General features: G+C 43.8%; 1 protein-coding gene across 12 annotated transcripts in view; it reads left to right on the top strand.

The window, feature by feature from the left end:
- CACNA1E (calcium voltage-gated channel subunit alpha1 E) overlaps nt 1-12,612 on the top strand; it is a 492,838-nt gene that overhangs the window by 440,212 nt on the left and 40,014 nt on the right. For 8 of the 12 annotated variants that reach the window (XM_063795047.1, XM_063795015.1, XM_063795051.1 and 5 more), the window contains 7 exons: nt 745-756; nt 2,411-2,507; nt 5,497-5,657; nt 6,216-6,353; nt 7,185-7,386; nt 8,207-8,371; nt 9,018-9,128. In XM_063795047.1, coding sequence (XP_063651117.1) covers nt 745-756; nt 2,411-2,507; nt 5,497-5,657; nt 6,216-6,353; nt 7,185-7,386; nt 8,207-8,371; nt 9,018-9,128 — 886 coding nt within the window. The remainder of the gene's footprint in view (nt 1-744; nt 757-2,410; nt 2,508-5,496; nt 5,658-6,215; nt 6,354-7,184; nt 7,387-8,206; nt 8,372-9,017; nt 9,129-12,612) is intronic. The other 4 variants (XM_063795020.1, XM_063795026.1, XM_063795000.1 and 1 more) reach the window with 1 other exon arrangement.

The raw sequence follows: 12,612 nt of genomic DNA, 5'->3' as shown, positions 1-12,612 counted from the left end.
TGACTTATTTTAAATGCCTCACCAGTAGAACTGGGATGATTTTTCACCTTCAAGCTGCACAGTATGCTCACAATGGACTGGCGGTCATTTAATTTATCAAAAGGCAAACTTTGGTGTGACATCATGATCTTGACAGACAAATGCCTCCCTCCCTTATTTCAAGTTGGTTTAATGGTGTTGCTCCTCTGAGCTTCTAAGAGACATCAGTGAGTCTCTCTCTGAGTGGTTGCGTGTCCCTCTTTAGATGAAACCCTTTATAAGCATAACTATGCCAGTGTGTGAGAGAATTTCTGGCCCAGAGTGGGCATATAGTTCCTGCAGCCTGGTTTCTTATAAATTCACTGGAAACAGAGTTTGTCTGAAGACTGCATAGGAAATGAAAGTAAACGCCTGCACTTAGAAAACTGCAGTTAAACCAGACTCCATGGAAATAACACACAATACCCAGAAGTCTATGTAGAATTGTCCCTTGTGCTGGCAGAGGGCCTTCGCCCCTGCAGGCTGGGACAGTGGCAATGGAGCAAATGGTGTGCTGGCCCTTCCTTTCACAAAGGTGTGGACACTCTAAGTGCCAAGGCTGTGGGTGGGGTCCCCTGGGCCTGTGCTGCTCTGATTCCCTATCATTGTAAGGTTCTCTTTTCTCCCTGAAGTGTTCTGACTGTCTTTCTTCTCTCTACCCCAACCCCATTTTTTTGTTTTGTTTTATTTTGATTTTCTACTGCTCTCTGATTGGATCCTCCATAGGAACGCTTTGGGGTAAATATGTTCGATTATCTTTGAAGTAAACGATACAAGGAATGAGTTGGAGGAGCGAGAAAGTGTGGTTGGGAGGGGAGGGGCTCACGCACTGAGAAAAGAGTGGTCAGTTTTTATTTATATCCAAGGGATCAAAATTAGGAGTCACCAAGCCTTCTTGGGAAATGGTCATTCTTATTGGTTTGGATATGTATTCGGCTCATATGTTGCCTCTTTTAGGTATGTAGACAGATGAGCCTAATGCAGTGAAATCGTTTGTAAAACATGCCAAAGTCTCTGGATGCTAAAGACCATATCAGTGCAAGGCTTTTGGATTATTTATATTCAGATCTGGGATTGAATAAAAGTGACTTGTAGGTCATGGCCTATAATCATTAAGAGAGTCTTAAAATAAACATTCTGGGCAAAGTCAGCATTCCTTCATTTCGATTAAATATCTTTTGGCCTTGTTTTCTGTGAAAGAATGGATGGACTTTTATCTCCCTGTCAGGGGGGTGGGGTGGGGGGTAGGTATCACAGGCAGGTCGGGGGGAAAGCAGCCGGAAGCCTTGCAGTTTCCACCTGATGTTCTGGACCCCATTTCCTCAGATTGTTGGTGTAAGAGTAATCTGGGTCAACATGAAGAAAGAGACAGAGCCTGACTCCACTATTTAGAGTCTTGTTTTCCACCATTTGTGTGTTTTATAAATGACAACTATTTGAATTGAATGCAAATATCTCAGGGGATGAACAGAGAAGAAAGAGAAATGCAAATTTATTTGTTCATTTTATTCCTAAAAATAAAAAGAGAAACATACTGTCACTATTAGGAGTAAACATTTCCAAGAGGCTGACTAGGGAGGATCAATAGCTGTAGGGCCAGGATAAAGGTAGGCTGGGCCTGCAGTTTGGGCCTCCTCCAGTTGAGTGGCTCTCTGCAGCCTGTGCTAGGTACACACCATCTGCAATGGAAGGGACTGCGGGAACAGCCAGCCACACAGAGGTACTGGGGTGTGAGCCAAGGTCCTGGCTAGAAGCCTGCATGACATGCTTTCTCTGGAACACGTGGCCCAGTGAGAGTGTCATGTCTGCCACCCTGCCTCACCTTGCTGTCTCCTGAACTAATGAACTGTGCAGCGGTGACAAACCCAGATTAAGTCTAGTGCCCTGATGAGACTTGCTCTCAACTGTGGGTTCATCAATTCAGCGAATATCATTTGAGAACCTATCATTTGACAAGCACTGGATTAGGCACAGTAGGGATCTGAAGTGGGCTACTGCTCACGTTCCCTAGTGGATATGTCTTCTGTTTTCATTGTGCCAGTGTGGTAATCAGCAGCATTAGACTGGTAGTTAGGGAAGGAAGTGTTTATTAACATATGTGCATGGATGCCTCTGTGTGCCTGTATGTTCCTCTGTGTGTGTATATATGAGTGTGTACGTGCATGTGTATGTGTGTTCATGCGTGCACACTGGGAAGTGATTTGAGAATATTCCTGAAGCATTTTTCGCAGGATGTCCCTGGAGTCAAATCTGACTCAGTTTCTGGCTTCTTGCCTCCATCTCTCCCATACATCTCTCCCCTTTTAGCCTGTTGTTACTAATGCCATAGTTTGAATGTCATTTTTATTTCTCCCCCATTCCATATGATTCCCTGGGGGCCTCTCCCCTGCAGAACCAACAAAGGACGGGACATCAAGACCATCAAGTCTCTGCGGGTGCTCCGAGTTCTAAGGCCACTGAAAACCATCAAGCGCTTGCCCAAGCTCAAGGTAGTGTTTACAGAGTTTGTTCCCATCAAATCCCCTTCTCCCGTCTTCTCTCTTTAGCCATGGCTGGCCTGCCTTTGGAGAATTTGTTCTGGGAATATTCCTTTTCCTCACACGGATATCGAAGTTCTTTTCATCTGCCTGAGCTAAAGGTCTTAGTTTCAAAGGAAAATAACCAACATCCCAAGAAATCTATAAGAAAGCTTTTCCTTTTAAGTTCAGACCCAGATGGTATCTTCTCTCCGGTGTGATATGTCATCCAAGAGGGAATCCTGTGTGGCTTTGTCCTGGGGCCTCCTATGTCCCCAGTGCAGACCCAGAACACCAGAATGGAAGCAACGGGATCCCTCTGTGTGTTCTGGTCTGCATATTTTTTAAGGCCGAGTATCCTGGGACATTTTCTTTTTCTTATAACTCAAGAGGAGAAGAGGCTCTTCTAGCCCTACCCTTCATAATTTTGAGGCACAGATAGGTCAGTAACTTGTCCAAGGACATGCAGTCCATTTTTGGCAGAGGCAGAGAAGAAATGGGAAGTGAGCTGACATGAATTAAGTTCTTCCTATTGCCAGGACGTTTACTAGGTATCTTACCCAGATTTCTCCTTGTCTACTATGCTCCCTCCTCAACTCCCCTGGGGCTCCACCTTCCACGAGTCTCCCTGCCTCTCAGGAAAGCTTCCTGCACTCTATCACACAATTCTGCTAGACTGTTGAGCCCACCTGCCCCACCCCGCATACTTTGCTGTTAGTGGAAGCTGAGGCTCCATGGGAGGAAAGTTCTTTCTCTCTGAATTCCTGTGAATGACAGCAAGCCACTGCCAGGGAGAGGACCAGAGCTCCTGGTTTCCAGCCCCAAAGTCTTTCTGCTGCTCAGGCCACATAGCCAGTCAAGCCCCATCTTCAGGGGCTACACCAGAATACTTCCCAGCAAGCAGACTCAATTCCCTAACTTCAGCATCACATGGAATCATGCAGTGCTTCTCAAGGTGTGGGTCATAGGCCACCTGCATCAGGATCACCTGGGTACTTCTTAAAATCCAGATTGCTGACAACCGCAACACAATAGAGCCAGACTCCCTGTGGGAGGGGCTTGGAGTGCGCCTCCTAAACGGGCTTCCCAGGTGACTCTTAGAATATAGTGTAGTTTGAGAACCCCTGTCAACATTAAAAAGAACCCACTTGAGTGCGAGGCTCAGCTCTAGGACTTAGAAGCTATATGACCCAGGGCAAATTACTTATTCTTTGACTTTCTTTCACGTGGGAAATGAGGACACATTGTAACTCATACATCTGTGGTGTGGAGAAAATGAACTGACGTGAGTGGTCCCTGTTAGAAAACTCAACAGTTCCTCTGGAATGCCTGGGCCTGCTCTCCCAAGCCTGCCACGGAGGACACAGCTTGGGGAGGGCTCTTGTGCACTTGGCTCTCCCTTGCTTCTCAATTCCCACTTCCTATTGAATTCTCATCACCTCTGATGCTCTTTGCCCACTCTACCCCAGACCTCCTTCAGGCCTCATAGCACTGCTTCCCTTTCAGCCATTTAGCTCTGCAGAGAGGAGGCAAATCTAACTAGGTTTGTGAAACAGAAGAAAAGTCACTTCTGAGAGGCCCCGATGTGACTGAAACCTGGCTACCTTTCAGAGCCCAGGGCCCTGGCCCACCGCGTGGGTTCCCAGAGAGAGACACCCATGCTCCCAAGGAAGTGGCCTGGCCGACTGCTGTCCTCCCTGGCTACCCCGCCTTCCCCCCTGGAGGAAGCACTTCTCACAGTGTCAGCTGTTTCTTACCACCTTCCTGCCCATAAATGCTCATTGGGTTCTGCCTCACACACAGAGCGTGGCCAGGCTGCTTTGGGCCCTGACCCTTATCAGTATTGTCAGTGATCCTGCAGGGCAGGATTCAGTGGGCCTCAAGGAGAGTGCAGACAAGCTTGATGAGATTAGTTAATAGGCCAGAGAAAGCACCCTGCAACCTGGCTTAATTCTGTTAAATTAGAAAGGGCTAGTTCCTCGCTCTGCAGCTCCATAACCTGAGAGAGACGTAGGTGGCTCTGATGATTCCACAAGGGTGCCTGTCACTTACATTCCCTGCAGTGTTGAACTAATTAAACCAGCAGTGCTTCACCCAGTGCTGCAAAGAAGCAACTGCACAAATGCAGCACCACCATGGGGCTAGATTGTCCTGTGAGCTAAACCTAAAAACCTAGAAAATAACCTGAAAATGCCCTGCAATGTATTGAATTCCCATGTAACTCCTCACAGCTTAGGGCCTAGAGTGGAGGTCTCTGGAGGTCTGTTGCCTTTTAACTGAAGTGTAAGTCCCTAGTTCTATCTACCCAGCCTCGCCATCTCTAAGAGAAGGTGTGTATTGGTCTTTCCCACATTACTTCTATTGGTCTTCATCCCAAATGCAGCCACCTTCACTAGAGAACATTTACATGAAGTGCTGAATATAATCATAAATGTATGAACTTGCTATGAAATATTAGTGAAATGAACAAAGATGATAGTGTATTATTACCTGATCCTTTTAGAAAGGTAAGGAGAAAACAATACATAATCAGTATATAAATCGAATCTAAGAACGTCACCAAATAAAGCACAAGCTATTTAAAGACTAAAATGGGCTAAATGATCTCAAATATTCCTTCCAGCTATACACTTCTATGCTTCACACTAAGTGGAGTACCCGTACCAGGATCACACAGAGGACCGCATTCCTTGCTTGATATCATCTGATTTCTACTGCGTTGGGTCTACATTCAGTTTCAGAACATGTGTTCCCATCCCAGGTGGTAGGTCCTTGCAGTCATAACCAGCTTAGAAGCCAGCCCTTAATCTCATGAGCACCACCTCACCTCTTAGCAGGAAATTCTCTCCTGGGACAACTTCTTGGTGGGGCTGGGTAGTGGTGGTATGGCCCAGCTCGGCTCTAGGCAAGTATGCAGACCATCACAGGGTTCACACAGCAGGGCTGTTTGCTCTGTCCACAGGCCGTCTTCGACTGCGTAGTGACCTCCTTGAAGAATGTCTTCAACATACTCATTGTGTACAAGCTCTTCATGTTCATCTTTGCTGTCATCGCAGTTCAGCTCTTCAAGGGAAAGTTCTTTTATTGCACGGACAGTTCCAAGGACACAGAGAAGGAGTGCATGTAAGTGCCACCAGCACATTCCACTTGATTTTGCTAAAGCATGTCCTGATGATCCCACTCCACCACCACAGCTCCACCCTCCCTCCTTTCTATCTTACCCATCTCTGCCCTTCTTTCAGCAAAAAGACAAAATGGAATCAATCAACTTTTTACTGAGTGCCTCTTTTGTGTCAGACATGAAAACTTGAGTGTAAAATATCTCGTACCATGACATTTTACACTCGAGTTTTCATTTCAAACCCCTATAACCAGCTATTGAAATAAGTTTTATTTGCTTATTATACAAGTGGAAGCTAAGACTCAGAAAGTTTAAGCAAGTTGCTCAAGGTTACACAGCCAGTAGTGAAAGGGTTAGGATTTACTCCTGTATCTATTGGGCACCAAATCCCAGTTTTGCTCCATGGTAAAAATACCTTCCTTTAATAAAATTCCTTTTGCCTTACACATGTATGGTGATCATTATTACCCCCACATTATTGCGGCCTGTAGAATTTGCTGACTCTTCTGTAGAATGAGCTATAGTGAGGAGGCTCTCTTTCATTTCTGCTCTGGTTTTAGAGGCAACTATGTAGATCATGAGAAAAACAAGATGGAGGTGAAGGGCCGGGAATGGAAGCGCCATGAATTCCACTACGACAACATTATCTGGGCCCTGCTGACCCTCTTCACCGTCTCCACAGGGGAAGGATGGCCTCAGTGAGTGATTGAGTTGTCATGCTTGTCTGTGGCTGTGATAGGACCCCTGGTTGCCTTGAGAAGCTGACTCAAGGTGAACAAGGCTCACGCTTTGTTACTGTATCAGGGAAAGTAAGGGGTTTTGAGAAGGTGACACAGGCAGAAAAGAGGAAGAATGAAAATTCTTCAGGCAAAAATAGAGAAGTGGGTGAGCAAATCAGGAAAATATTTGAAACTCTTAATGTTTTAGCCAATTATTGAGGAGTCAAGTGGAGCCATCTGACTTCTATGGAACAAATGAGTTTTGAACAGCCCTGTACCCATAAGGAGAATTCCTGAGAGCTGTTATAGACAGATTTATCCTCCAGGGGGGCCCAGCACCTGAAAGCCTGAGGATTGAGGGTTAAGAATGAGTTGGCAAAACCCAAAGGCACTTCCTGTGATCATGAGGAAGACCACAGAATGCAGGTCTTATGCTGCCCGTAGTTGAAAGCTAATTTCTCAGAGACTTAGCAATGACTAAGACACCACTCTCTGGTGGCAACAGGTTCTACTTGGCAGCAAAATGTTAAATGGGAATCTGGGAGTCTCTTTGTATTGAACATGACAACCTAAACTATGAAATGGTGTCCTTCTGTTGCTTAGGAGTTGAGTGCGTGATGGAACAGAGGCTAGAAAGAGAAGTGGATTGTTGATAGCAGGATATGACAACTTGGGTTTGGACTCAAAAAAAATTAATGGAGGATCTGCAAAGTCAAAGAAGTCAGATAAAAAATTATAATAGGTGGCACATTTCCTAATGAAGCCAAGACTGTCATCCACCATCTGTGCCCTCTTGTTCTGTCCCCATAGAGTTCTGCAGCACTCTGTAGATGTGACAGAGGAAGACCGAGGCCCAAGCCGCAGCAACCGCATGGAGATGTCTATCTTTTATGTAGTCTACTTTGTGGTCTTCCCCTTCTTCTTTGTCAATATCTTTGTGGCTCTCATCATCATCACCTTCCAGGAGCAAGGGGATAAGATGATGGAGGAGTGCAGCCTGGAGAAGAATGAGGTAATGACAATTGGTCTAAAGTGGGGAGCAGCAGGGGCTCCAGAAAGGATTCTTGGGCCAGCAATGTAAGAAAGGAGGACTGCATTTTCTTAACTTGATTAAGAATTATAGAGAGAAGATGGGAAAAGTAATTATTCAGCCATTAAATAAACATTTTCCAAGCACTGTTTAAGGCCCACGTATGAGGCACGGAGATCTGGAAGATATGTAAGATGTTTAACATGCAGTCTTTACCTTTGTGTGCACATAGTCTAGAAAACAATGATAACTTCAGATATCTGCTTATCTGACTGTGACCTTCCATGCCATGTACTTGCTGTAAGGGCAGGGAATGTGTCTTATCGCAGCTTTTCCAGCAACAAGCATAGTTCTGGCACATCGTAACGTTTCAAAAGCTGTTTTTGAAATTTCTTTATTTTATTTTATTTTTTCGATGGAACTGAACTAGAAACTGTTAGGGACTGTAAGAGAAATGCGACATAAAGTGCTGTAGAAATACATAGGTAGGTAGATCTTTACTTCTGACTAAGGACATCAAGGAAGGATTCCTGCCTAAATAGCTCAGCCACATGCTGTGTAAAGGACTTTTTTAATAACCGTGAAGTCCCTACTCCATGTGGCAACACCTCCAGTTTTGTGTACTCCTTTAAGGTGATGCCTTGTCTGTAGTTTTGTCCAAGTGACCCCAGTTGCCATCTTTACTTGCCCAGCCCTGCCCTTTTTCCCATTCACCGTCCTCCTCTTCTGAGCATGGAACAGAGCCTGCCATGGTAGATCTAGGGGATTTGAATTTGTGCTAATAACCATGACTTTCTTGCAGAGGGCGTGCATCGACTTCGCCATCAGCGCCAAACCTCTCACCCGCTACATGCCGCAGAACAGACACACCTTCCAGTACCGCGTGTGGCACTTTGTGGTGTCTCCGTCCTTTGAGTACACCATTATGGCCATGATCGCCTTGAATACCGTTGTGCTGATGATGAAGGTGAGAGGAGAGAGGCACAAGAGCCGACTGAGCCCCAGCGATGGTTCCCTCCCAGGGCAAGTGGGAAGACACCCCAACATCCCAGCCCATCACTGCTTTACCTACTTTTCCATCATTGAATCCTTTTGTGATCTTATTTTGTTCAATAACCCAACCTCTGGGGCTTTGGAGGTCCACTGAGCAAAATGCAGTGCAGACTATAGTAGCCATCCAGGGGCTCCCAAGACCTGAGATGGCAATGGGAGGCAGCTTCAGACAAGGGTGGAAAAATCAGGAGACAGAGATCCATCATCACGGGGTCTAAAGGAGCCTTGGAGTATTCAGAGAGGCTCATCCTATTTAATACTAAATGACTAACTCCAGTAACTAACTCTAGAAAATGTTTCTTCCCTGCCCACCCTCATCTCTAGGAAGACTGGCTGTTTTGCTATTAAGTCTGGTGGGGCGTGGGTCTGTGTTTTCCTTTGTTTTGTTGGGTAGAATATGTGGTTCTCCTCTCCAGCACTCGAAGTCCATCTCTCCTCCTGTACCACACACCAGAGTGTCCCACAGGGCAGGAATGAGAGATGGCCAACCTCAGGGACATGTATTCCCCCTCTTACCTTAAGGCTGTGATTCTTTCTCTCTTCTTTTTTCTTCCTGGCAGTATTACTCTGCTCCCTGTACCTATGAGCTGGCCCTGAAGTACCTGAATATCGCCTTCACCATGGTGTTTTCCCTGGAATGTGTCCTGAAGGTCATCGCTTTTGGCTTTTTGGTATGTTGCTGAATCCTTCCCAGCACTGGGCTTTTCTCTTTCTGTTGGGTGCCTTCCCAGTCTTTGTTGAAGGGGAGGTGGTTACTGCTATTCCAGAAATCACCCACCTAGATGAAGGCTCGTTTTGACTGCTCAGTAAACTGCCGTAGAGACAAGATGATGTGTGAGGAAGCTGGGAGAAAGGGCAAAGGAAGCCACAGCCATCAGCCTGGTCCTGTGAAATTCTGTCAGCAGTCCAGAGGCGGCCATCATTGAGTTTCACTAGAACTGCAATTTATGTGTAGATGAAGGAGGAAGCCAAAGATTGGACTAATAAACTTCAAGTGCTTATTTACTGGTAAAAGGTATAACAGTTTTATAACACAAATGGGAAAATAACTATCTCTCTTAGCCTCAAACATAGCAAATAATAGATTTTACCTATTAGTCCTTCTGCCATTAGTAACATGAAGAGTAATTTCTGCCAAAGAAAATAGGTGTTTATTACTTATGCCTATAAAGGCTTATGACCTTTAAGGGGTGTGTCTGTGTGTGTGTGTGTATGGAGTGCAAGGGGAAGGATTCTGGAATTAAGTTTGAGGAGGTTTGGGGATGATGAATTTTTCTGCCATGAGCCCTCTTTTTTCTTCTCAACTACTATTAATAATTATAATTGTTGGGAAAATTCTTGCATCTGTCCTCAAGAGTGTTAAGAAAATCTAGCCCTTTGCTTCAGTGCCCTATAAACAAGATAATCCCCTTGGCCACCCTCCCCCCAACTTGCTTCAGTGTGTGCAGCGAGTTCAGTGGGATGCAAGCCCATGTGACAGCTGTTTCACACTTACTTAGGATGTGAGCTACCATTTCAAATTACATGTGTGTATGGCTTTCCCTGCAAGGAGGAGAACTTTGCTCATTATCTGAATAAGTGTTTGTCTGGTAGCAGCTTTAACAGAGACTCTGGGCTGGGTTCGATAATTGTGAGTGTTGATTATGGGGGCTGCTTTTGGTCTCCCAGCGGTTCTTTGAAAAACCATTAATTTGATCATTTTGGGTGGAGAGTTTAAGGGAACCAATTGCAGTTGGCTGCATTGTGTTTGCCTGGCTCCCTTTTGAGTGTTTTGAGACTTGGGGAAATAAAAAAGTAAAAGAAACTACTACCAACAAAGATGCCTTTATAATACAGTCTAGCCCTGAGCAGGGGGAGCTGAGAGAGAGTGAGACGCAAGCACCACAACAGGGAAATTTTTTCTATGCATGTTGATTACTTGTATGTGGTATTGACATTGTCTGTGACTTAAGTCCCATTATGTGTCTAATTATGGTGAGTGCTGAATATATACTCACAGCCTTAACTAGATTCGGCCCTTGAAGCCTGCCTCCTTCCCACCCTACCCCCATGTTTTCATTCAAGGTCTAGGGGGATTTTCACTCTGTAAAAGGTACCACTAATTCTGATAAGTCTTTACATTGTTAAGGCACTCTAAGCTTTCAGAATATTGTAATATATACTATTTCGTTAGATCTTCTCAGTGACTCTGAAATAGGCATGGCAGATGTCACTATCATAATTGCCATTATTGTTGTTGTTATTTTAAATGAGGAAATTGAAGTTCAGAAAAATCGTATAGCTTCTTAAAGATTACACAATGAAAGGCAATAGAATTGCAAGGCAAAATGGGAATAAAAAGGGAAGGGAAAAAGAAAAAGAGGGAAAGATGTAACAAAAATTGGTTGGCTATTAAGTACCAAATGCTTTACATATTGCTTTTCTCTCCATAACAATATATTAAATAAGCATTCTTATTTTCTCCTTTTTATGGATGAGCTGGAGCTCGGAAAGGTTGAATACTTTGGCTAAGATTAGTAAGAGGTAGGGCCAGGATTCAGACCCTGTTCTATCTGACTTCAAAGCTCACAATAATCTAGTCTACACTGCACTGTACTATTCTATACCATATACCAGTGTTCTAGTCTATACCACAGCATGCTATTCTGTATTGTAAAGCATTGTTAACTGGAATCCAGAGCTTCTGGTCCTCTGAGACCTAGATCCATGCACCAAGGTTTAGAAAGAATTAAAACCAAGAATTAGGAAGTTCACCCCAGGTTGGACAATAGGAGAGCCCTGAGAATTGAGGAATTCAGAGACTTAATTTAGCTCCACCACTGATAGACTAAATATTCTAATGGAAAGTGAATTTATGAAACTGTGTGATTCAGTCTGTCCATATGCCCCATAGGTATATGTGGCTTTGTAATAAGGCCTCTTTCAGCCTCATTTTCTCATACATAAAATGAAGATAACAGTAGCTACCTTATGGCCTTAGCTACTTTGTTGTATGTATCCAATTAAGTGATGTTCATAACCTTCTGAGTGGGTGTTCATTAAATGTAACTTCTCTCTCTCCACATTCCTTTTCTTTCTTTATTGGGTATTTTCCCCCAACTCCTCTTGCCAACTCTTCCATTCAGGACTCTATGAACATGGGATATTTTTCACTCCCTGCCTCTAGGATCCATGAGAAGAATAAATGAGTTGAAAGAATGCCAAAGGCCTGGCCTAGTGTCTGGCTCATGTAGGAATTCAATGATGCTAGTTGTGAGGCTGGGATGGAGTATACTTCTGCAGTGCTCTGAGAGTCTCTTGTGTTTTATTCCAAGGATAGAATAAAATAATCCATTGTCCTGTGATCTTGCTGAGGATATCAATTACAGGTGTTTGAAATTTTCTCCTCTTTGTACTTTCTCTGTCTCCTCTGAATTTCTTTATTCTGTTGATTTAAATCTCTGTTTTCTGTGTTACAGACTGCCCTTTAAATGTCCCAGGGGCAAGCAAGTGAATTGTTTTTGAGATTCAAGTGTCCTTTTTGTTTGTTTTTAAAGGAACATAGTCTAAGGTCTGTGTTCATCTGAGCCTAGGAGATGGATGCATAGTCCACCCTTTCCTGTTAAATGGAGTGTTATCTGGTTGGTGGATTTTCCAGGCTCTTTATATCTCCTTCAGCCCACTCATTGTATTACTGCTTCCTTGTACTTAGTTACATCTCCTCAAAAGATGTAACAGCAGAGAAAGAGTGGAAAGATGAAGTCTATTTATCCTATTACCAATCAGTAGTTGGTTTGAAAAGGCTCAATGGAGTTAGAAGGAGATTTTTGACACATCTGTAACCTTCAGTCACTTATGACTTGTGTGACTTTTGTTGATAGTTGAAAGTCAGACTGTATTTTATAGGGCACTTGATGCAATAGAGATAATTTAAAAGTTATAGCTGTATGACCATGGCAATGGTTTCACAGGTACAAACGTTTCCCCAAACCCATCAAGATATATCCATTAAATATGGATAGCTTTTTATTTTTCAATCATGCCTCCATAGAGGTTTTTAAATACATAAATATTTGTTAAAAATAAAAATTGAAAAAAACATTTTTTTACATACGAGCTTTTGGTGACAGTTTCAAAAATAAAGTCTTCAAATAGTGATAGAACTGCTTTCCAAAT

Source organism: Pan troglodytes, chromosome 1 (genome assembly GCF_028858775.2).
Source record: "Pan troglodytes isolate AG18354 chromosome 1, NHGRI_mPanTro3-v2.0_pri, whole genome shotgun sequence".
In the NCBI taxonomy this organism is placed as follows: domain Eukaryota; kingdom Metazoa; phylum Chordata; class Mammalia; order Primates; family Hominidae; genus Pan; species Pan troglodytes.
Note: the sequence above shows the minus strand (reverse complement) of the source record. Positions and strands in the feature narration are given on the sequence as shown.